Genomic DNA, 24608 nt, shown 5'->3' with positions numbered 1-24608 from the left:
GTATGATACTGGGAAAAATGCAAAAGAATGATGTGAACAAATGCAACTGAGCTAAACCCAGTTACTCTGAAGAAAGGGTTCTTTATTTAAAACCTGTATTAAAAAAAGCCAGTTGTATAATGAAAAGTGCCTGGCTTACCATATATGTTCACAGAGAAGTTTTATGAAATTGTCAAAAAAGTGGATGTTGATCATCTCCCAGCTGTACATTACAAATGAATCAGCTAACGTGTAGGAAAATCAAGAAACTTGACTAATATCATAGAATGAAATCAGAACTTTCACCAAACTCTGAATGCATCTACAGACCATCCATAACTTTACAATCTTGATTTCTGTTGTTGCCTCATTGTTTTTAATTGGAATTCTTTTTAAAGGTACTCTTTTTTAAAGGTACTTTTGAAAAGAGGTTATTGTTGACAGACAAATTCTTTGAACAAAAATATTTTTGTAATTTTTTAAATGTTTATTTATTTTTGAGAGAGACAGAGCGTGAGCAGGGGAGGGGCAGAGAGAAAGAGAGGGAGACACAGAATCTGAAGCAGAGTCCAGCTGTCAGTATAGAGCCTGACATGGGGCTCGAACTCACAAACCACGAGATAATGACCTGAGCCAAAGTCGGATGCTTAATAACGGAGCCACCCAGGTGTCCCTCTAATAAAAGTATTTTTAGAGGGGCTAGATTAATAGGGACTAATGAAATGTTTTGAATTGATGAAGCATGTACCTTCTTCACTCTCAAATCCATGTGATAAAAATGTTTCAAAATAGTGAGCTGAGACTAACAAGGTTAAAGTGACAGTATGTAACTGATACAACTAATTAGTATCTTGAGAAAAGGTAAAAGGAGCAGGTAAAGATTTTGAAAGAGACTTCAGTGGTAAAGACAAAGTAATCTTTCAATCAGCAAATAATTTATTGTGTGCCTATTGGATTCAGGGCATTATTCTTGGTGGTAGGAATTCAGTGGTGAACACTATCAACCACCTTTACTAACTTATATTGAATACACCATTCACTAGCATACTTGTTTCTTCAAGCACATATGGAACATTCTGCAGGATAGACCACATTTATGTTACGCCATTAAATGAACCTAATAAATTTGAAAGGGTAGAAATAACAGTATGTTCTTCATTTACGGCAAAATTAAATTAGAAGTCAACAACACAAATGTGAGGAATACTTTAAATATTTGGAGATTAAATAAGACACTTCCTAATTAACCCACAGGTCAAAGAAGAAATCAAAGAGGAAATTAGAAAATGGTTTTAACTGAAAGTAAAACCAAAACACATCAAATTTATGGAAAGCAGTTAAGGCAGTACTAAGAAGATCATAAATGCTTATCTTATCATGGAAGAAATATCTAAAACCAGAAATCAAATTACAACCTCAAGAAGCTAGAAGACTAAAGCCAAGTTAAGTAGAAGGAAAGAATTCGGAATTAGGCCAGAAGCCAATGAATAAAATACTGAGGACTCCCATCTAACAAAAGAACTACAAAACCTATATAGTGAGAACTATAAAAATTACTGAGAGTATTTAAAGAAGATATAAGTAAATGGAGAGATACACCATGTTTGTAGATTGGAACACTCAGGATTAAGATGGCACTTGCTCCAAATTGACCCATAGATTTGATTCAGTCTCTAACAAGACTTTTCGTAGAAATTGACAGAACTGATACTAAATTTATATGGAATTACAAAGTGCCTAGAATGGTCAAAACAATTTTGAAAAGACAGAACAACTTTTGAGAACTTACACTACCTGACAGTGTGGTATTGGATTAAGATTATACATGCATCAGTGGAATGAAATAGAGACAAGATGCCAATAAAAGATAGTCTCTTTACCACAGTGCTGGAAGAGCTGGGTATCCATGTGTGAAATACAGATTTATATAAAAAATGATAAAATTTATATAAAAATTAATTCAAAATAGATTATATACTTAATTGTATACCTAAGTGTAAGCACTAAAACTATAACACCTCTGTAAGAAAATATATCTACCAAAAAGATGATCTGTAAAAGGAAAACAAATGTAAATTCACCAAATTTAAAAATGGCCACTTTTTGAGAACACTAGAAAAAAATTTTAAGGCTACTAAGAAAAAACATTTCCAATCATGTTCAACATTGGACAAATATATATAAAAAAAATTCTTACAACTCAATAGTAAGGAGACAACCCAATTAATAAGTGGATAAGAGACTTCAATAGACATTTCATTAAAGATACATGAATAGCTAATAAAGCACATGAAAGATGCTCAACATCATTAGTCTTTTGGGAAATGCAAATTAAAACCACAGTGTTTTAATATACTTAATAGAATGGCTGTTATTTAATAGTTTATTGTCAAATTAGTTTCCACATAACACTCAGTGCTCATCCCCACAAGTGTCCTCCTCCATGCCCATCCCCCCCTCCCCCCACATCCATCAGTCCTCAGTTTTTGTCAGCATTCAAGAGTCTCTCATGGTTTGCTTCTCTCCCTTTCCCCCACCATTTCCACCCTTCTTCTCCCCCTTGTTCCTCCGTCAAGTTCCTCCTAATCCTCCTATACGTGCAAACATATGATATTTGTCCTTCTGTGCCTGACTTATTTCGCTCAGCATAACACCCTCAAGGTCCATCCATGTTGCTACACATGGCCAAATTTCATTGTTTCTCATTGAATGGCTGTTATTTAAAACAGTGACTGTCAGGGGTGACTGGGTGGCTCAGTCAGTTGAGCGTCTGACTGCAGCTCAGGTCATGATCTCATGGCTCAGTTTGTGAGCCACTCTCCTCCACTCTCTCTATGTACACATAAATAAAAACTTGAAAAAAAAAAAGCAGTGACTATCAAATGTTGATGAGAATATGAAGAAACTAAGTCTCACACACCGGTGGTGTTGGTATAAAATGGCATAGAGGCTCTGGAAAACAGTTTGGCAGTTAAACTTAACTGTGCAACCCAGTATTTCCAGTCCTAGGTATTTATCCAAGAGAAATGAGAACATATGTTCACACAAACACTTGCAAGGAACTGTTAATAAAAGCCATATTTATAGCAGCTCAGAACTGGAAACTATGCAAATATCTATCAGCCAGTGAATGGATAAACACAGTTTGTTTTGTCCATACAGTGGAATGCTGCTCAACGTATCGAAGCATAAGAAGTTTTGGGTGTACCTAAATATGGTATGTTTATAAAGCTAGATTTAAGACTATTCAGTACATTATTTCATTTATATGGAATTTCTATAAAAAGCTAAAGGACCAGAAAGCAGATCAGTGGTTGCCTGAGGCCAGGAATAGGAAGGGAGATTGACTGCCGAGCGATAATGGAGGTTTTCCAAAACTGGATTCGAGTGATGGATGCATAATTGTATAATTCTTAAGTTAATCCCATTTATACTCTGATATGTATATAAATATGTGTAAACTATACCTCTCATATATCTCTTTGTGAGAGAGAGAAGGAAGGAAGGAAAGAAGAAAAGAAGGAAGGAAAGAAAGTCAAAAAGGAATAAAGTCAAAGAACTTTCTTACCTAAGAACAATTAAATACAAATTTCTGAGGAGGAAACCAGGCCAGGCCCCCAGTAGTTTGTAAAAGAACCCAATGGCTTAGTCAGTTAGAGCCTGAAGCCTGCTTTGAATTCTGTGTCTCCCTCTCTCTGCCCATTCCCTGCTTGTGCTCTCTCTCAAAAAATACATAAACATTAAAAAAAATTTTAAAGCACCCAAGTGTTTCAAGTACATCCAGTATTAAGAACTTCTGCCCTAGATGTGTTCTTTTCAGCCCTAGGCTAGACAACCACTGTTGCTGAAGAGAAAGTCCTTCAGATGCTATGAGTCCCACCCCACCCCCCAAAAAAAGTGTGTGGGAGGTGGAGAAACACTATTTTAGGCTTTAGAATTGTTTGAACAATGATATCACTGTTGGAAAGTGTTTAGCCTTCTCTTGAAGACTAGATTTCATTTAATTTTTAGCATGCATATCATATAATTGGATATATTATTTTATTTTTTCTTATGTTTATATGTATATATAATACTTGTCATTAAGTTAGAAGATTTACTTAACCAGAATATCTCACTACCCTAATCATCCTGAGATATTTTTCATTGTATAATATGGAATATTATTTCTTCTTTAATGCAATTTTGTATTTTACATTGTTAAACTGTTTTAAAAAGAGGGGGTGTTACAGGATTTTAAGAACTACTGAGAAACTGATACAAAATATGACTTGATTTTTATTTAATTAGAATTTTGTTTGCTAAAGAAATTAATATACCTCTTCATTAAAGTGTTTATGTTACCTGTAAAATTTGATACAATTAAAGGGCACTTGTAGTTTCTGCCTTTTTCATTTTCCCTGTGTAATAGATGCAAAATGGATGTTTGTTTTGGTGGAAAGAGGGCATGGAAGCCAATCAATCTCTTCAAAGTTAATAGTGTAAAAATAACTGATGAAAATAGAAATTTTCTGTTGGAATCATTTCCCTTTATTTCTTTAGGAAGAACTATGGGAATTGAATAACAAAGCTAATTGTAAATGTTACTCTCTGTGGTCTTTACATAAAAGTTATTTAATAAGTCTTCAGTTAACACCTGCCAAACCTAGAACTGCATTTTTTAAATGACTGCATAACTATGGTCAGGGGAGTTTTTCAAAATAAATATTTTTCTTTTGAGGAAAATGATTGTTGTAATTACTACAATGCTAATAAAGGTGATGGAATTTAAACTAAATGTGGAAAGGATGTCATGGGATGAAGAGACACACATAATTTGAAGTGGCAAAGTGCTGAGTTGATAAATAAACTAAAAGTCACTATAACTCTTGGCAAACCTTAGTTTCAGATGAAACTGGTAACAACAAGTGTTTTATTTCTCTAATAATCTTTATATAAATTTCTTTTCTAAAATTGATATTTATAAACAGTGTTAATGTCTGTAGTGCACACTAATTGCATAAATCTTATTTTTGTACTTCCTGGATGTTTGGGAGATTAAACTTTAAGCCACAGTATGTTCATCTGTGTAATAAACTGTTGTAATAAAATTACAGTAGTTTTGGGGCATGTGGGTGGCTCAGTCAGTTAAACATCCAACTCTTGATTTTGGCTCAGGTCATGATCTCCATGGTCATATGGAGCCCCATGTCTTGCTCCATGCTGACAGCACGGAGCCTGCTTGGGATTCTCGTTGTCCTTCTCTCTCTGCCCTTCTCCTGCTCATGCTCTTTCTCTCATTGTCTTTCTCAAAATAAATAAATAAAACTAAATTTTTTTTTAATTTCAGAAGTTTCTTTTTCTTTGTGTGTGTGTGTGTAACACACATATAATATTTTTAAGGTTTATCTTTGTTGTACTTCATACCAATACATTCCCTTTTATTGCTGACTACTCCTCTGCCATTTGGATGTATCACTTATCATTTATTCACACGTCAGTTGATGGACACTTTAGCTGTTGACCCTTTTGAACTATTGTCAGTAATGCTGCTATGATTATTTGTGTGCATGTTTTTGTGTGAACACATATGTTTAAAATTATTTTGGATATAAACCTGGGAGTGGAATTGCTCAGTCATATGTTAATTATGTGTTTAACTTTTAGAAGAGTTGCCAAATTTTTAAAGAAGCTGTACCATTTTATATTGCTACCAACATTCTATAAGAGATCCATTTTCTCTGTATCCTTATGAATACCTGTTATTGTCTATTTTTTCTTATATTCATCCAAGGGAGGTAAATGGTATCTCTTTGTGATTTTGATTTATAGGACCTTGTTGGCTAATGGTGTTGAGTGTCTGTATGTGCTTATTGGCCATTTGTATATATCTTTGGAGGAATGTCTATTCAGATACTTTACTCAGGTTTTAATCGAGTTATTGTCTTTTTATTATTGTAGGAGCTGTGGAGCTATTTATATATTCCAGATACAAATCCCTTATAAGATATATAATTTACAAATATTTTCTTCTATTCTGTGGATTGCCTTTTTTTTACTAATTGGTAATAATTAGTAAAATACTAATACTGAATAATTAGTATATGTATTAGTATATGTCAGGCGATGATCTAAGCACTTTCCATATGGCATCTCAACATTTAATCCTCCTCACATGCCATATGCTATACGGATACTTCTTTTTTAAATTAATAATCTTTATTGTTTTAGGGCAGTTTTCAATACTCAGCAAAATTCAGCAGAAAGTACAGAATTTCCATATAGCCCATGTCCTTACGAACATATAACTTCCCCTGTTACCACATTCCACCCCAATTGTGCATTTGTTAACGTTGATAAGCCTTCCTTGACATATCATCATTACCCCAAGTCTGTAGTGCTCTTCATTCTCTTGATGATGTACTCTGAGCACAAAAGTTCTTAATTTTGGTGAAATTCAATTTTTAATTTTTTTTCTTTGGTTTCTTGTACTTTGGGTCTCTTATTTTAACAAACCATCGCCTAATCCAAGGTCATGAAGATTTATGCCTTTGTTTTATTGTAAGAGTTTTAAATCTTAGCTCTTAAATGCATATCTATGATCCATTTTGAATTAATTTTTGTATATGCTGAGAGGTAGATGGGTAGGAGTTCAACTTCATTCTTCTGCATATTGGATGTTCATTTGTTCCAAGAGAATTTGTTGAAGAGACTCTTTCTTCTCCATCAACTTGTTGAAAATTTATTTGACTGTTGGGGTGCCTGGGTGGCTCAGTTGGTTAAATGTCTAGCTTTGGCTCAGGTTATGATCTCACAGTTGATAGGCTCCAACCCTGCTTGGGGCTTTGTTTGCCCTGACAGCGCAGAGCCTGCTTGGGACTCTCCCTCTCTCTCAGCCCCTCCCCAGCTCACGCTTTTTTTCTCTCTCTCAAAAATAAATAAAAATCATTTGACTGTAAATGTGAGGGTATATTTCTGGTCTCTGAGTTCTGTTAATCTGTATGTCTGTCCTTATACCAGTGCCTCCATGTCTTCTTTACTGGAGCTTTATTGTAATTTTACAAACAGGGAAGTATGATTCCTCTAAATTTCTTCACGCCTACCACACACTCACATTCTTCTCCTTTCCCTATCTTCCCAGTAATTTTAAATTAATTTCATTGTTCTAATTATTATGAATATATAATCACTCTTAACAGTTGAGCCGTGTAATGTATCTTATTTTTCAGTCCTGTGTATTATTATATTTTACCGAGAGTCAGTGATTCTATTTTTATATCCAATCACAAAGCCTTCCTCCAGTGGTGAAATTCAGTTCAGTACCCGCAAGCATATTAAGTATTCCATCAATCATATAGATGTAAGAAATTTCTTCTAGATCTGCATGACCTGTCCAATCCAGATTCGTTGGTTTTACTCTGTAGATTTGTTCCATAGCTTTGGGTTTAAAAGACTATTTTTTTCATCATCAAGGAAATTTCTTTTGCCCTTTTCTTTCTTGGTGACTTGCATCCTGTAATCTTCCTGTTTCTTTATTTAGTCCCCCCAATTTGGTGAGGCATATTCTCTAAAATCTTCCTGGAATTTTGAAGATGTTGCTCCATTGTGTTCCAGCTTTTAGTGCTGTTATTTAGAATTCTATTGCTGTTCTCATTCTTGACTTTTTAAATTAGGAAACCCATATTTTCTCTGGAATTTTGTAGAATCTACTTGTTCTTAGTCTTCTGAATTTTTATGATGCTGTACTTTGATGGGTCTATTTTTGTTCTCATATTGGGTTCTCAGCATGCCTGGGAGCTTGTGTTTTTATTGGGGAAAATGTTCTTATAATTATTTTGTTGATAATTTCCTTCCCTCTCTTTTTTTCCTCCCCTCACTTTTGTTACTCCTGTTTAGGTGTTATTCCTGGTTTGTTTATCTGTCTCTCTGTCTCTTCCTCTACTGTTTTCCATTTCTTTGTCTTTTTACTCTACATTCTGTAGATTCACTGTACTTTTTCTTCTAACCTTTTAGGTGAAATATATATCTGTGCTTTCTTATTTCTCATTTCTGTGAGCTCTTTATTATTTAATGTTCTTATAATTTCCTGTTGTCATTTAATGGATGCAATATCTTTTCTGAAGATTCTGGTGATCTGATTGGATGTTTGGTTTATGTGTGTGAGCGTGCACATGTGTGAGTGTGTGATTTCTTTTTACTGCATATTCTTTGTTTCCTGCAAGTCACTTTTTTTCTGTTTATTTTGACATCTGGTTTTCATACTAGCAACTTTCCTTGAGGTCCCATGACATTTGGCTGCCTGCTCACATTTAAGAGATGGTACCAGGAAACTAATGGGAAAATTGGGGTGCATGGCTTAACTTGTTGACTGTGATCTTCATTTTAGCGTGATCTCACTGAGACCTTAGCTGACACCAACACTGGCATTCTTTAGTCTTTCCTCTAGGACTGACCATATTTCCAAAAGAAAACTCAATTCTGTTAACTAGCTTCCAAAATCCTAGAAGTTATGTAGATAATGAAGGGTAAAAGGCCTCAATATTCAATATACAAGTACTTGTTTAATCTACTGGTAACTAACTTTAACCCTGCTCTCTGCCCAGTAACTCTCAGGCCAGAGGCACGTGGTGTTGCTTTCTCCAGGGAGTAAACCACTAGACCTTTGGGCTGGGAAAGGACAATCATGTGCCTCGATAGAAAAAGGAGTGGTCACAATGCCAAACTGCTTCTCACAGACTTCCATCTCTTTTCCTATTTCACCTTCACATTGCCTCCAGCCATCTGGGACCATCATCCCAGAGTCTTGTCAGGGTTTGCAGTATGAATTATGTTGCTTCTAAGCTTTCGCCACTGTTTATCTTTTCTCAGCTTCCTCAGTAGTAGTCGGTTACCAAGTATTCATCTGCTTTCCTGCTTTCAAAATCAGTTGCTGTTGTCTCTTTTGTCAGATATTAGTCTTTGTAGATTTGTGCTATTAAAAAAATCTCTTTATTCTCATTTTGTGGAATTTCAGGAGATCGTGAAAATAAATTCTTATGTCTATTCACCATCTTCAACAAAAAAGGACTCTACTTCTATTTTTAATCTCAAAGGCTTCACGGGTTTTTTTTGACCTTCGCTATAACCCTCACTTGATTTGTTTTTAAAATATACAAGAAGCTGTCTTAACTGACCTTCACATAACTGGCGGGCCAGATTAATGAATGCTCTCCATTTCCTCTCTAAAATACATTATGGATGCTCACTGCAAGGACTGAAAAGCTACCCTGAAGTGTATCTGTACACTTCTGCCCCCACCACCATTTTAAAGAAACAGAAGCTGGAAATAGTAGTTGACACACTACAGGTGTGGTCATAGAAGAACCATCCTGCTGAACTCTAATGGGCCATATCAAAAGTTAATGAATGGCTACAGAGTTTTAATCTGAAGTACAGTATTTGTGCTTTGTGTCATTTTTGTTATGATTCTCTGCTTTCAGTCTTCTGAGTTAAACGGACAAGTACTACCTGAAATGCATTGCATAATGGCTTGTTTTCAAATAACATAGAAATTCATTATATCCTATGGGTCAAATGTATGATTCTGCAGTGTTGCATGCTGAATTTTCACATACTTGAATAGATAATTGTGTTTGCTTAGTTCCAGATGTTGAAGTGAAAGGAGAGTGCTCCAGCTTTTATCTCCTGTTACAAGGTGCCGGCAATGGAAAATGTAAAGCCACCTTGATTCACTCAGCCAACCAGATCAATGGCTCATTTGCACTCCGTTTAATTCATGGAAAGATGAAAGCAAGGACAGAAGAAGCCAAACTGAGTAAGTGTTGATTTTAGGTGGAAAATGTTTTACATTTGTTTGTATACGTAGTTAACCTATGTGGTTTTTAATAAACTTATTTTCCCCAAACTCCATTTCACTTTAAATTTACCTTTTATTTCAAACATGTTGTAGTATATTTGAACAATTAGAGCACAGATAAATTAAGCTCCTTTTCATTATACCTAGTAAAATTTGGTACATCAGCCTTCAGTACCAAATAGGAAATTTTCAGTGTTTTCCACTTTAAACACATAGTATTTTTCTACAATTTACCTTTCATTTTCACTTACTTCCTCTCAGGCATCTTGTTCTGTTTTATTGCCCATCTTTTTTTTTTTTTTTTTTTTTTTTTTTTTCTTTTCGTGTTTTATGTTTTGATTATCCATCACTGTATGACAAACCACTCCAAATTTAACTAAAAAATGCCTATTTATTATTATGTTTCGTAGACCTGGGGGTTGACTGGCCACAGCTGGATGGTTCTATTTTGAAGTTCCACTTAGAGCTGGGGCTCCATCCACTTGAAGACTTAGTGGAGCTTGATGTATAAGACAGCTTCTTCAACCACATATTTGGGTCCTGGGTCAGGGTGACGGGAGCAGATGAAAGGGGTTAGAATGACGTTCTCTCCGCATGCCCCTTTCCCACAGCCTGCATGGGCCTCCTCACAGCACTGCAGGCTCGGGTAGTCTCATTTCTTACATGGTGGCCAGCTTCACTTAGAGCAGTTGTTCTAAGGAACCTCAAGGTTTTTTTGACCTAGCCTAGAAGTCATTCACCGTCACTTTTTATCATAATACCTTACTGATTTCATAGGGCTAGCCTGGCTTCACTGTGGAGGGACTACGCAGCGGGTGAATAGGAGTGGTTTACTGGGAGCATCTTTAGAGACTGGCTGTGGTATTCCGACTGTGCTTGTGGAGGAGTATCAGTAGCTGAGCCTGTAAAAGAAAATATGATGGAAGAAATTCTATTCTGCTTCCGGAATTCCCTCAATTTAAAAGTCTGGTCAGAGTTTAAAATGCAAAATAATTTAGTATGCTTCACTGCTACATCTTAATTGTTTTTATTTTGAAATAAGCAAGAGAGAGAGATGAGTAATTGACTTGTTTTTTAAAATTATGTAATAACACGTTCCTGGGAAGTGTATATTACTGTCATAGAACATCTTTAATACTGACTTTTTTTCTACTTCTCAGGCTTTCCTTTTGACTTCTTGTCACTTCCACATTTTTCTGGCGAGCAACTTATACAGAGAGAGAAACAGTTAGCTAATGTTCAGGCTTTGGCTTTGAAAGAATGTCTGAGTAAGTAATGGTTTGTACATTTCATTCTCCTGTAGAATGTTGACTTGTTCAGAAATAATGCATTGTTATTGTCACACTTTTTTACTTTCGTTTCTTCAGTTATTTAATTTATTTATCCTGAGAGAATCAGAGACAGCATGACTTGGGGAGGGACAGAGAGAGAGAGAGAGAGAGAGAGAGAGAGACAGACAGACAGACAGAGACAGACAGAGACAGAGAGACGCTCCACACTGTCAGCACAGAGGCTGATGCATGGCTTGAACCCACAAAGCCATGAGATCATGACCACACTTGAAACCAAGAGTCCGAGAGTTAACCAACTGGGCCACTCAGGCACGCTTCACACCTTTTCTTACATTCTTTGTCTTTTAGGTATAACACTCGTTTGTAGAACTCGTCTTGGTAGGATGATGCAGAAGAGAAATGGTCTGCAACTTTTTTTCCCACCAGATTTAGAATCTTCATATTTATTCATACATCTCGGTTAACATTCATAAAAATATTTCTTTAGGAAACGTTTGTATTTCATTCCTTTTAGCTATATACTGGAAAAGATATCTACTTTTTTTTAATTTTGATTAGTATAGACCATTATTTTTATTTTTCATTCAAATTAGCATATAGTGCAATAATGATTTCAAGAATAGAATCTGGTAATTCATCTCCTACATATAACACCCAGTGCTCATTCCAGCAAGTGTCTTCCCTAATGCCCCTTGCCTATTTTTCCCAACTGCCCACCCATAACCCCTCCAGCAACCCCCAGTTTGTTGTCTATATATAAGAGTCTCTTATGTTTTTTCCCCCCTCCCTGTTTTTATATTATTTTGGCTTCCCTTCCCTATGTTCATCTGCATGGTATCTTAAGTACCACATATAAGTGAAGTTATATGATGTTTGCCTTTTTCTGACTACTTTCGCTTAGCATAATACCCTCTAGTTCCACCCACGTAGTTGCAAATGGCAAAATTTCATTCGTTTTGATTGCCGAGTAATACTTCATTGTATATATAAACCACAACTTCTTTATCTATTCATCTGTCAATAGACATTTGGGCTCTTTCCATACTTTGGCTATTGTCAGTAGCACTGCTGTTAACATTGGAGTGCGTGTGTCCCTTCAAAACAGCACACCTGTCAGGGTGTCTGGGTTGCTCAGTCAGTTGAACGTCTGACTTCGGCTTAGGTCATGATCTCACAGTTCGTGGGTTCAAGCCTCGTATCGGGTTCTGTGCTGACAGCTCCAGTCTGTTTCAGATTCTGTGTCTCCCTCTCTCTCTGACCTTCGCCAACTCGTGCTCTGACTCTCTCTGTCTCAAAAATAAATAAAACCAAAAAGAAAAAAAAAACAAAAAAAACCCTTTGGATATCCTTTGGATAAGGATATCCTTTGGATATCCTGCAGGGTCATAGGGTAGTTCTATTTTTAATTTTTTGAAAAACCTCCATACTCTTCCCACCAGCAGTGCAAAAGAGATCCTCTTTCTCTGCATCCTCACCAACATCTGTCATTGCCTGAGTTGTTAAAGTTAGCCATTCTGACAGGGGTGAGGTGGTATCTCATTGTGGTTTTGATTTGTATTTCCCTGATGGTGAGTGATGTTGAGCATTTTTTTATGTGTTTGTTAGCCATCCAAATGTCTTCTTTTGAAAAGTGTCTTTTCATGTCTTTTGCCCATTTCTTCACTGGATTATTTATTTTTTGGGTGTTGAGTTTGATAAGTTCTTTATAGATTGGATACTAACCCTTTGTCTGATATGTCATTTGCATATATCTTTTCCCATTCTGTCAGTTGCCTTTTAGTTTTGCTAATTGTTTCCTTTGCTGTGTAGAAACTTTCAATCTTAATGAGGTCCCAGTAGTTCATTTTGGTTTTCTTCCCCTTGCCTCTCCAGAGGAGACATGTTGAATAAGAACTTGCTGTGGCCCAGGTCAAAGAGGTTTTTGCCTGCTTTATCCTCTAGAATTTTGATGGCTTTCTGTCTTACGTTTCGTCCATTTTCAGTTTACTTTTGTGTATGGTGTAAGAAAGTGGTCCAGGTTCATTCTTCTGCATGTCACTATCCAATTTTCCCAGCACCATTTGCTGAAGAGACTATCTTTATTCCACTGGATTTCCTTCCTACTTTGTCAGAGATTAGTTGGCCATATGTTTGTGGGTCCCTTTCTGGGTTCACTATTCTGTTTCATTGATCTAAGTGTCTATTTTTGGGCTAGTACCATACTGTATGATGATTACAGGTTTGTAATACATCTTGATTTTTGAGATTGTGATGCCTCCAGCTTTGGTTTTCTTTTGCAGAATTGCTTTGGCTATTCAGAGTCTTTCCTCATTCCATACAAATTGTAGTATTGTTTGTTCTAGCTCTGTGAAGAATGCCGATGTTCTTTTGATAGGGATTCCATTCACTATGTAGGCTGCTTTGGTTAGTATCGATGTTTTAACAATATTTGTACTTCCAGTCCATGAGCGTGGAACATTTTTCCATTTTTTTGTGTGTGTCTTCTTCAATTTCTTTCATAAGCTTTCTATAGTTTTCAGTGCATAGATTTTTCACCTCTTTGGTTAGGTTTATACCTAGGTATTTTATGGTTTGGTGCAATTGTACGTGGGATCCATTCCTTGATTTCTCTTTCTGTTGCTTCATTATTGGTGCATAGAAATGCAATTGATTTCTGTGCATTGATTTTATATCCTGCTGCTTTGCTGAATTCATGGATCAGTTCTAGCATTTTTTTTTTGTTGGAATCTTTTGGGTTTTCCATATAGAATATCATGTCATCTACGAAGAGTGAAAGTTTGACTTCCTCCTGGCCAATTTGGATGCCTTTTATTCCTTTGTGTTGTCTGATTGCTGAGGCTAGGACTTCAGTACTATGTTGAATAACCGTGGCAAGAATGGACATCCCTGTTGTGTTCCTGACCTTAGGGGGAATGTTCTCAGTTTCACCATTGAGGATGATATTAGTAGTGGTCTTTTGTTATATGGCTTTTGTAATCTTGAGGTATGATCCTTCTATCCCTACTTTCTTAAGGGTTTGTATCAAGAAAGGATGTTGTATTTTGTCAAATGCTTTCTCTGCATCATGTGGTTCTTGTCCTTTCTTTTATTGATATGATGTATCACATCGATTGATTTGCAGATACTGAACCAGCCCTGCATGCCAGGTATAAATCCCACTTGATCGTGGTAAATAATTCTTTTAATATAATGTTGGATCTGGTTGGCTAGTATCTTGTTGAGAATTTTTGCGTCTTGTTCATCAGGGAAACTGGTCTGTAGTTCTCCTTTTTATTGGAGTCTTTGCCTCGCTTTGGAATCAAGGTAATGCTGGCCTCATAGAATGAGTTTCGAAGTTTTCCTTCCATTTCTGTTTTTTGGAACAGCTTCAAAAGAATAGGTGTTAACTCTTCTTTAAATGTTTGGTAGAATTCCCCTGGAAAGCCATCTGGCCCTGGACTCAGGAGATTTTTGATTACTAATTCAACTTCTTTCTTGTTATGGGTCTGTTCAAATTTTCTGTTAATTCCTGTTTTAGTGTTGGTAGTTTATATGTTTCTAGGAATTTCTCCATTTCTTCCAGATTGCCCAATTTATTGGCATATAATTACTCATAATATTCTCCTATTATTGTTTGTATTTCTGCAGTGTTGGTTGTGATCTCTCCTCTTTCATTTTTGATCTAATTTACTTACTTTATTTATTTATTTATATATTATCCTTTTTTCTTTATGATCAGACTGGCTAGCGGTTTGTCAGTTTTATTAATTCTTTCAAAGAACCAATGGTTTCATTGACCTGTTCTACTGTTTTTGGGGTTTTTTGTTTTGTTTTGTTTTGTTTTGTTTTGTTTTTGGCTTTGATAGCATTGATTTCTGCTCTAATCTTTATTATTTCCTGCCTTCTGCTGTCTTTGGGTTTTATTTGCTGTTCTTTTTCCAGTCCTTTTAGGTGTAAGGTTAGGTTGTGTATCTGAGACCTTTCTTCCTTCTTTAGGAAGGCCTGGATTGCTATATACTTCCCTCTTATGACACCTTTGCTGCATCCCAGAGGTTTAGGGCTGTGGTGTTATCATTTTCATTGGCTTCCATGTACTTTTTAATTTCCTCTTTAACTTCTTGCTTAACCCATTCATTCATTCTTTAGTAGGATGTTATTTAGTCTCCAAGCATTTGTTTTCTTTCTAAATTTTTGCTGTGGTTGATTTCAAGTTTTATAGCATTGTGGTCTGAAAATATGCATGGTATGATCTTGATCTTTCTGTACTTGCTGAGGGCTGGTATGTGATCTATTCTGAGGGCTGGTATGTGATCTATTCTGTAGAATATTACATGTGCATGAGAGAAGAATGTATTTTGCTGCTTTAGGATGAAATGTTCTGAATATATCTGTTAAGTCCGTCCAGTCCAATGTGTCATTCAATGCCATTGTTTCCTTATTGATTTTCTGCTTAGATGATCTGTCCATTGCTGTAAGTGGAATGAAGTCCCCTACTATTATGGTATTCTTGTCAATGAGTTTCTTTATGTTTGTGATTAGTTGATTTATATGTTTGGGTGTTCCACGCTGGGTGCATAAATGTTTACAATTGTCAGATCTTCTTGGTATTAAGACCTCTTAATTACTATATAATCCTCTTCTTCATCACTTGTTACAATCTTTATTTTAAAATCTAGATTGTCTGGTAGAAGTATGGCTACTCTGGCTTTCTTTTGGCAGCCATTAGCATGATAGATGGCTCTCTATCCCCTTACTTTCAATCTGAAGGTGTCTTTAAGTCTAAAATGGGTCTCTTGTAAACAGCATATTGATGGATCTTATTTTCTTATCCACATGTTACCTGTGTCTTTTGATTGGGGTGTTTAATTCATTGACATTTAGAGTGAGTACTGAAAAATATGAACCTCTTGCCATTGTGTTGCCTACAGAGTTGGAGTTTCTGGTGATGTTCTCTGGTCCTTTCTAGACTTTGTATCCTTTGGTCTTGTTTTGTTTTGTTTTGTCTTTTCTCCCCTCAGAGAGTCCCCCTTAAAATTTCTTGCATGGCTGGTTTAGTGGTTATAAACTCCTTTAGTTTTTGTTTGTCTGGGAAGCTCTTTATCTCTCTTTCTATTTTGAATGACAGCCTTCTGAATAAAGAATTCTTGGCTGCAATTATTTTGATTGAGCACGCTGACTATATCCTGCCACTCCTTTCTGGCCTGTCAAGTTTCTGTGGATAGGTCTGCTGTGAACCTGATCTGTCTTCCTTTATAGGTTAAGGACTCTTTTCCCTTGCTGCTTTCATAATTCTTGTCTGTGTATTTTGTGAATTTGACTGTTATATGCCTTGCTGATGGTCATTTTTTGTTGAATGAGTTCTCTGTGCTTTCTGGACTTTGATGTCTGTGTCTTTCCCCTGGCTAGGAAAGTTTTCCACTATGATTTGCTCACGTAAGCCTTCTAGCTCTTTTTCTCTCTTCTGGGATCCCTATGATTCAGATGTTATTCCTTTTTAATGAGTCACTGAGTTCTCTAATTCTTATAATGTGCTCTTTTGCCTTAGTATCTCACTTATTTTTTTTCTGCTTCATTATTCTCCATAAGTTTGTCTTCTTGATTTTCATGATTGGCTGCTCTGCTTCATACATCCATGCCGATGTGGCATCTATTTGAGATTGCATCTCAGTTTTATCATTTTTAATTTTGTCCTGACTAGATTTTACTTCTTTTATCTCTGCAGAAAGGGATTCTATGCTTTTTTTCAACCCTAGCTAGTATTCTTATTATTGTGATTCTAAATTCAGGTACAGACATCTTGTTTCTATCTGTGTTGATTAAGTCCCTGGCTGCCATTTCTCCTGTTCTTTCTTTTTGTGTAAATTTCTGCCAAGTTCTGTGGCTCAAGTTAAGGCAGATTGTTGTGTTAATCCTCATATCAGTTTTCTAGGTGTGCAAAATGGTTTGATGCAAAATCACATGGCTGCCTTTCAGGGACAAGAGAAACAGAATTTCCGTGCTGCTCTGCCATCTTACCTAACTTTAAATTTTGTCTCTAAACATTTTTATAAAATTTCTTGGTATATATATGTAAGGGAGAATAGAGACTACAAATAGAAGGAAGTGCAACTACAGAGAAATTAATGTTATCTTGAGCATTGATTCTTAGACTTTAACCATGACTGTTAATAAAAATACATAATACATTTCACATACTGAGTGAAGTTAGCTTTATGGATTTTTCCTTATTCAGGAAATTAACACTTTTTCCAATGGTCATAGTTTAAGGTTTTACCTCTATTACTAAATGTTAGCTTAGTATCAGTCTTAACATTTATTAATCATCTAGTAATCTTATTCATTAGTACCTAATATGAACTTATTTTAAATAATTAATAAAGAATTTTTAAGAAATTTATTCAAATTGTGAGGCCTCATTAGTTACATGTAGGAAAAAAGTGATATTAGAATTAAGTATAGTATAAAATAAAAACTATCATTCTTTTCTTTAAAACATTTTAAAAATATCTTGGATTCACTAGGCTGTTTTATTCAATGAAAAATAATTTTAGAATACTTAGTATCTATTATATAAGAGGTACCTACTTTTTCAGTTGTAAAAATCAAGGTAATTGTGTCGTCTTGAACTCTCACCACTGATTTATTTTTTAATTGTATAAATGATATTAGCTCAAGGAAAATATAGTTACAAAGGCAAATCAGTTTCAATAAAAAGTTGTACATGTGAAAACCAAGGGGGAAAAATACTGGAATAGTATTGTTATGGCTGGAAAACCCTTATTTCAAACATCAACCTGCAGTATTACTCACTTCTTGACTTTCTTCTGTCTCTGCTAAAACCCCGCGTCAGACCTGCTTCCTTGCCATGAGCCTTCTGCAGCCCTTTAAAATTCTGTTCCCTCCATATCTCCCCTTCATCCTTGCCTCTCTTCCTTACCCTTCCAACCAGAAAGATTACCAGAGCAGAAGAATAGTCAGCTCTCTAAAGCTGTTGCATTTCTCCTCTGGGTAGGAAGAGTTACCCCACCGCCCCACAACATTACCCCCGTTTGTGCAGGAAGGGAAATACTAACAGCTCTACCTAGACAGCTGCCTGCAGGTATGATTGGAAGCTCAGGGTGGGGGTGGGGGGGAAGAGCAGACATAAGTACCGAATAAATGCTGCTTCACGGGCAGCTAAGCTGTGCCAGCCACAGCTATAAAAATGCCACTGCTCTGGGTGAAACACAAGCTTAAGGAAGCCACGCAGCTAGTAGCTGCTAGAGACACCAACTCAGGGCATATCCAGGAAGTGACCAATTTGCAATCCAAAGCATGAAATCTTGATGAACATTAGTGATCCAGTTAATTTATGAGGGAAACACTTGCTGAACCAATCTCTCCTCTACCCAGAGAGTCAATACTGGATTAAAAGTTTGGGGTAAAGCTGCATCTGTTCAAATTTCCTGTATCTTGTCAAAAGACAAGAAAATGACCGCAAAACCAAGTTTCTAATGTAAGAATGTCTGAGTGTATTTCAGTGACTTTCAAAGAAGTGAAATATAAATATAGTTTATAATTTACACATGGTGAAAACTAGCGTAATAGGAGCAGCTTTCTTTGGGAAAAAAAATCAACAATTCAGTATCAATACAAAGGTTATAGCCTTGCTGAAAAACAAAAAGTTGTTCAAGAAGGTTTTTTCAAAATGATCAACAAGACAGCAGACTTATTATCTCCTCACTTTTCTCTGGTTAGTACTGCGTCAGAACCGCCGTGAGAGTTTGTGTAAAACTACACATGCATTATTGAGACACTTTGTTTTATACAGTAAAGATCAAATAAAGGTTCTGTTATGGTTTAATTTTTCAGAATAATTCCTTCAGTAATTTTATTTATTTTTAAAAATTATACGTAGTACTAATAGAATATTTATAATCTTATAATTCATTTTTACTTGATTTTTTGTAGTTTATAACTTCTTGCTTTGGGAAGTATTAAATATCTTATTTCACTGATTTTTAAAGAAAAGGTTTAAGAACGCTGGGCACTTTTTAAATAAGATTGTTCAGTATGATACAAGACAAATGCCAAAACAGAAGCAGTCTTGTCATTTTGTTCCAGTACTGCGGTCACTACTCTGAGTTACTCACATCTTTTTTAAATTTATAGGACCTAGTAGAAACCTGATTAACACTCAGTCTCTGGTACTTTTGAATATTCTGGTCTATATTTTTTCTTTAATAAATCCTAAGTTATTGCTANCCTCAGTTTGTTCTCAGCATTCAAGAGTCTCTCATGGTTTGCCTCTCTCCCTCTCCCCCACCATTTCCCCCCTTCTTCTCCCCCATGGTCCTCCATTAAGTTCCTCCTAATCCTCCTATACATGCAAATATATGATATTTGTTCTTTTGCTGATTCATTTTTAGGCTTCAGTCCAATATTTTTCTTCCAAAACTTTTGCCACTTCTGTGCAAACACATTTGTGCAGAGATTTTTTTGCCTAGGTAAATTATGCTGCTCATAATCCCTATTAAACTTTATCTGTTCCCTCTTTCTCTTTCTCAGCCCTCAAGGCCAGGAGGAAGTCCTCCCCTGCTCTCATGATAGCCCGATGTTGTAATGTAATTGACTGTTTTAATAAGCATGGGTCAGGTCCATGATTTAAGTTTATTTTTAATGTTAATAAAAATATAGAGCTAAATTCTGAAGCATATTACCTATTGTGCATCTTTCAGATTAAGACAAACCACTGATAACTTTTTATTTTAGAATGACTCCCAGCAGATTGTCCAGAAAATAAAAAGCAATGAAACTTTTTATTTCTCACTAAGAAGTTGTAATAACAGCAGCATACTTTATACTCTTTCTTTACCATTACTAATGTTCTTGAGCACAAAAACCATGTATTACTTACCTTGGATCGTAACTGGAATGATCCTACCAATATCTGCATTGGTAAGATAAGATTTTGCAGAGACATTATTGTGAAGCTGATGTTCTAAAATAGAATCTCTAGATTGGCTACTCCTCAGCCTACTCTCGTACATTATTTATGTATTATTTATGTATCGACCTCATGTGGTAATAGTGTTCTGGACTTTAATCCTCTGTGTCCAAGAGCAGCACAGTGCTTTGTAGACAGTATATACTCCATAAATGTTGAATTTAATTCTCTATGAACTTAGAATTTACTATTATAGAAGAAAATGCTATTAGTTCAGAAGCGTTTTAAAAATGTAATATTTTGGGGGCACCTGGGTGGCTCAGTCAGTTAAGTGTCCAGCTTTTGATTTTGGCTCAGGTCATGATCTCATTGGTTCAGGAGATTGAGCGCTGCATTAGGCTCTTCACTGATAGCACAGAGCCTGCTTGGAATTCTCTGTCTCCCTCTCTCTGTGCCCCTTCCCCACTCAACCTCTCTTTCAAAATAAATAAACTTTTAAAAAAATGTAATGTTTTGATAAAAGTGGGTATATGGGTATAATTTAAAATGCAAATGGTGTTGAAAAACTTCATGTAGAAACCAGCAATACTCTGCCTTCTCCTCCCTATCTTTCAGTCTTTGTCTCTCGGCAGCTACCCTCAGCTCAGCTCTGCTAAATGGTTTTCCTAACATTTCCTCTAACTTTGTAAATAATACATGTATGTTAGTTTTTGATTTGCCAGTTTCAGACATCATCTTAGCATCTAACACGGAAGATAAAGACTTAGCTTTTTCATATTACCTTCACTTTCTCTTTCCACCCTTTACAGTGAAGTCCTGAATTTTGGTCAGTGGTTAGTTTTAACATTATTATCGCTATATAAATAAGTGTACCACTGAGTCTTGCAATATATGATGGTAGTCACCTCTCTTGTATAATCTTTGTTTTTCTTATGGTGTGGATGATCATTTTTAATTTGCCCATTCTTCCTTACAGGCAAAATATTATTTTTCCAGAGGCTCCAACATTTTTCTGCCCACTTAATAAATTTGTTATATGTTCNTTTTTTTTTTTTTTTTTTTTTTTTTTTTTTTCCTAGAGTGTTTACTGTTTTGCTCTGTTGTGGACAGGTTGCTTCTTAGACCTCCTGACATCTGGGAGACTTCTCTTTTCTTCTTCTCTCCTTTTGGAGTCTCCTTTTTTCCAGATCCCTTGTCTTCCTTCTTCTTGGATTACTCCCTTTGGTTGGTGACTGTCTTTCATTAACTAGTTGAATAAAAGTTCATGGGTCATATTTTTTTTTTAAGCTGTTGCCTATCTGAAAATATCTTGACTGACAAGTCATAAAGACTATTAGGTTGAAAACCATCTACCTTCATAATTTCGAAGATATTACTTTATTGTCTTCTATGTGGCTGTGTTCCTATTGAGAAATCTAATACTTATTCTTATCCTTTGTAGTGCTTTATTTCTGGTTTATTCGTTTTTACCCCATTCCTGAATCCCTATCTCCAGAAGGTTCATCTTTTTACTCTGAATCATAGTGTGTATGCATTCGCTATCCTCTTCCTCTGTGCCCAATTTATTAAGTTGTCCATTTGATGAGCCATTTCAATAGCAGACTCGTATTCTTAAGTCTGAAAATTTTTATCTCTCTAAGAATTTATTTTCTTTCCTTTTCTCTTTTTTGTTCTTTCTAGAATTTCTATTAATTATTATCTGTTGGTTTTTCTGGACAGAATACCTAATTTTCTTTCCTATTTCCATACTGTTTTCTTTTTGTTCTAGTTTCTGGACAATATCTTGCATTTTATATTAAGCCCTTTCATGGTATGTTTAAAATTTGAGTTCTCATTTACTTAATTTTCAAAAGTCTTTTTTGTGTTCATCAACTGTTCCTTTATGAAAACATCCTGTACTTGTTTTGTGGCTGTCATGTCTGATTGTTTCTATGAGAATATTAATTATAACAAGCTTTCTTTTGTTCTCTACAATATTTTTTGTTTGTTTTTTCCTGCTGGGCTTCTTATTCCTCTCTGCTTGCTTTAGTCTCTTTTTTATCTTAGAGTTTTTCCTCTTTGAGTGTCCCAATAAATAAACTTCCTTTCCCACCCAAAATTGGAACCAGTTGAGAAATAAACTTAAAAACACACAGATGGAGATAAATAACAGGTACAAGTTGAATTGAAGGATATGACGTTTTAGATCTATGGCCAGGTGGGTACCCAGAATTGAATTTCCCCCTCTTGAATGAAGAGCTAGGCAGCTGATGACCAACCCTGTGGGGGCAGGACCCTTACCACATTGCAGACAGCATATGTCCTGAGGACCTGCCAGCTCAGAGGAAGATTGGGGAGAAGGATCTGATCAGTGAATGCTTGTTTCTTCTCCAGACTAGCTCAATGAGTGACGGGTGGGAGGAGGGAAGCTAGAAGTGTTACTGAATCAAAGTCTTAACATGTGTAAACATAAGAGTGTGGAGATGCAGAATCCTCTCTCCTCAACACCTTTCCTTAAATGTCTACTGACTCTTTTCTGTCTGTCCTGTTTTAAATGGGAAGCTGTGTATACCTTGCTCTCATAGACTGTCCGGCAAGCTGTAGTATAGAGAGGTGGAGTGGCAAGTCATCATTTTGGTTGTGAGAGCCTCTCCCTACCTCTGCCTCAATTTCAGGACAAGGCTCTTTTCTCTGGAGGCATTCAGTGTTTCAAAAGGGAATCCTTTCTTCTTTCTTGGGAAGCATTTATGCCTGCTAGTTTTCTGGCTACAGGGCTTGGAGTTGGGCCTTTCAGTATTTAGACCTCTATTTAATCCCCCAGTTTTAACCTCAGCTTCAGTGCTACCTTTCGGTGTGCCTGATGACACCAGTAGTCTGGGACTCCTTCTCAGCTTCCTCCCCACAAAATGAGAACAGCCTCCTGGCTGTGAGGGCTGGGGGGTGGGGTGAAGACCTTTATTTAGTTCCATCTGCTCCTTTTTTAAACATCCGTGTGTCCAGTCCTAGTTTAGCCTGGGTCTCACCGTCATCTTCTAATACCACATAGTAGTGCTTTTGCAGGCACCCAGTGGACCCTTCTCTCCTGTACCAACTCAGTTACCATCCCACCATTGTCTTTTCTTCCAGAATTTTGAAAACTGTCATTATTAGTTGTTTCTTCTTTTGTTGTCCTTTTTTTAATTCCTTTGCTGTGGACTTAGGTTTTAGGAAGGAGAAGAAATAGATGGAATTGGCCAAGTGACCACATGTTACTGAAAGTCATACAAGTTTTATTTTCACATAAACACCAACATCCTTAATGGTCCACAGTATATTCTGAAAACTTGTGTACTTGTGTTTACCATTTATTACTTCGTGGTGTTAGCAGATTATTCTGTTTTTGTTCATCTCACATAACTGGAAATTCTATCATTACCTACAAATGGGATTAAAAGGAAAATAGGCCTAAACATAGGAATGTTGATTTGCTGCAGAAATTCAGCTGTTTCACTTTTGAAAATATTTCCCATGAAAGAGTAGTAGATGTGCTTCTAGAGAGGCTTTAAAATAATAGTTATATGGTTAATTATATTGTTTTGTTGTCTTACAGAACGAAGAAAGTTGGCAAAGCAGCCTGAAGTAGCTTCTTTTGATGAGCTCAAAAATCTGTTAATACTCACGAGGGAACACTTTGTAGATCATTTTGATGCTATTCTTCCTAAAACAATCTCAGTAAAGACAGACAAAATTAAAACCTCCGATATGTCAAATGGTAAGTATTTTTTTTTGTTTAAATATTAGTTCTTTTTGTATGTTTGGCATTTAGTATAGTGATTTATTATTACAACTAAAAATGTTGATAAAATCAAGATGTATCTTATAAATTTAGTCATGTATATTTGCATAGTCAAGTATGTGTGTATATGGGATGAACTATTTCTTGTCATTTGAATATTAAAAGGTTTCTGATCATTCCTTTTTTTTTTTTAAGTTTATTTGAGAGAGAAAGAGCACATGCATACATGTGGAACGAGCAAGGGAGGAGTGGGGGGTGGCGGGGAAGAAAGAATCCCAAGCAGGTTCCATGCCATCAGTGCAGAGCCTGACGCGGGACTTGATCTTATAAATGGTGAGATCATGACCTGAGCCAGGATAAGAGTCAGACGTTTAACTGACTGAGCCACCCCAGCATTGCAGTCACTCCTTTCGTTAAGCAGTGAGCAGAGGGAGAAGCATTTTGCGGTGATTCCTCTTATTGCTTTTACGAAGCTGGTAGAAAGGTAGATTTCTATTAAGTTATGTTTTTATAAGATAAGAATAGTAGGACCTACACAGTAAGTTTACTGTAATTAAAACTGTTGACAGTAAGATGTTCCACATTTGCCATCATTATAGCAGGAACAGTCACTAAACTTCACTGAAGGACCAGGATATCATTTCTATATTTATTTGCATTTTTTCTTATTTTCCTGGTTCCTATTCTTGTGATGAATTTGAATGGAGTAAAACTTTACAAGATCTGAGAAGAAAGCATTTGGTGATTGTGTAGCATTTTAAATGTCTGGGATAATTTTTTTGTTTTTATTCCATGAGAATCCTTTTTATTCCATAGGTCAATAAGAAAATGACCATGGGGCGC

The 24608-nt window shown here is 36.0% G+C and overlaps 1 protein-coding gene across 5 annotated transcripts in view; it reads left to right on the top strand.

Moving 5' to 3' along the window:
- Positions 1-24608, top strand: part of MTBP (MDM2 binding protein) — a 78412-nt gene that overhangs the window by 27507 nt on the left and 26297 nt on the right. For 4 of the 5 annotated variants that reach the window (XM_077764729.1, XM_077764713.1, XM_077764726.1 and 1 more), the window contains exons 12-14: positions 9599-9772; positions 10975-11082; positions 23580-23741. In XM_077764729.1, coding sequence (XP_077620855.1) covers positions 9599-9772; positions 10975-11082; positions 23580-23741 — 444 coding nt within the window. The remainder of the gene's footprint in view (positions 1-9598; positions 9773-10974; positions 11083-23579; positions 23742-24608) is intronic. The other variant, XM_077764720.1, reaches the window with a different exon arrangement.

The sequence above is a fragment of the Crocuta crocuta genome, unplaced genomic scaffold (genome assembly GCF_008692635.1).
Source record: "Crocuta crocuta isolate KB4526 unplaced genomic scaffold, BGI_CrCroc_1.0 scaffold260, whole genome shotgun sequence".
NCBI lineage: Eukaryota > Metazoa > Chordata > Mammalia > Carnivora > Hyaenidae > Crocuta > Crocuta crocuta.
This window is presented reverse-complemented; position numbering and strand designations above follow the sequence as displayed.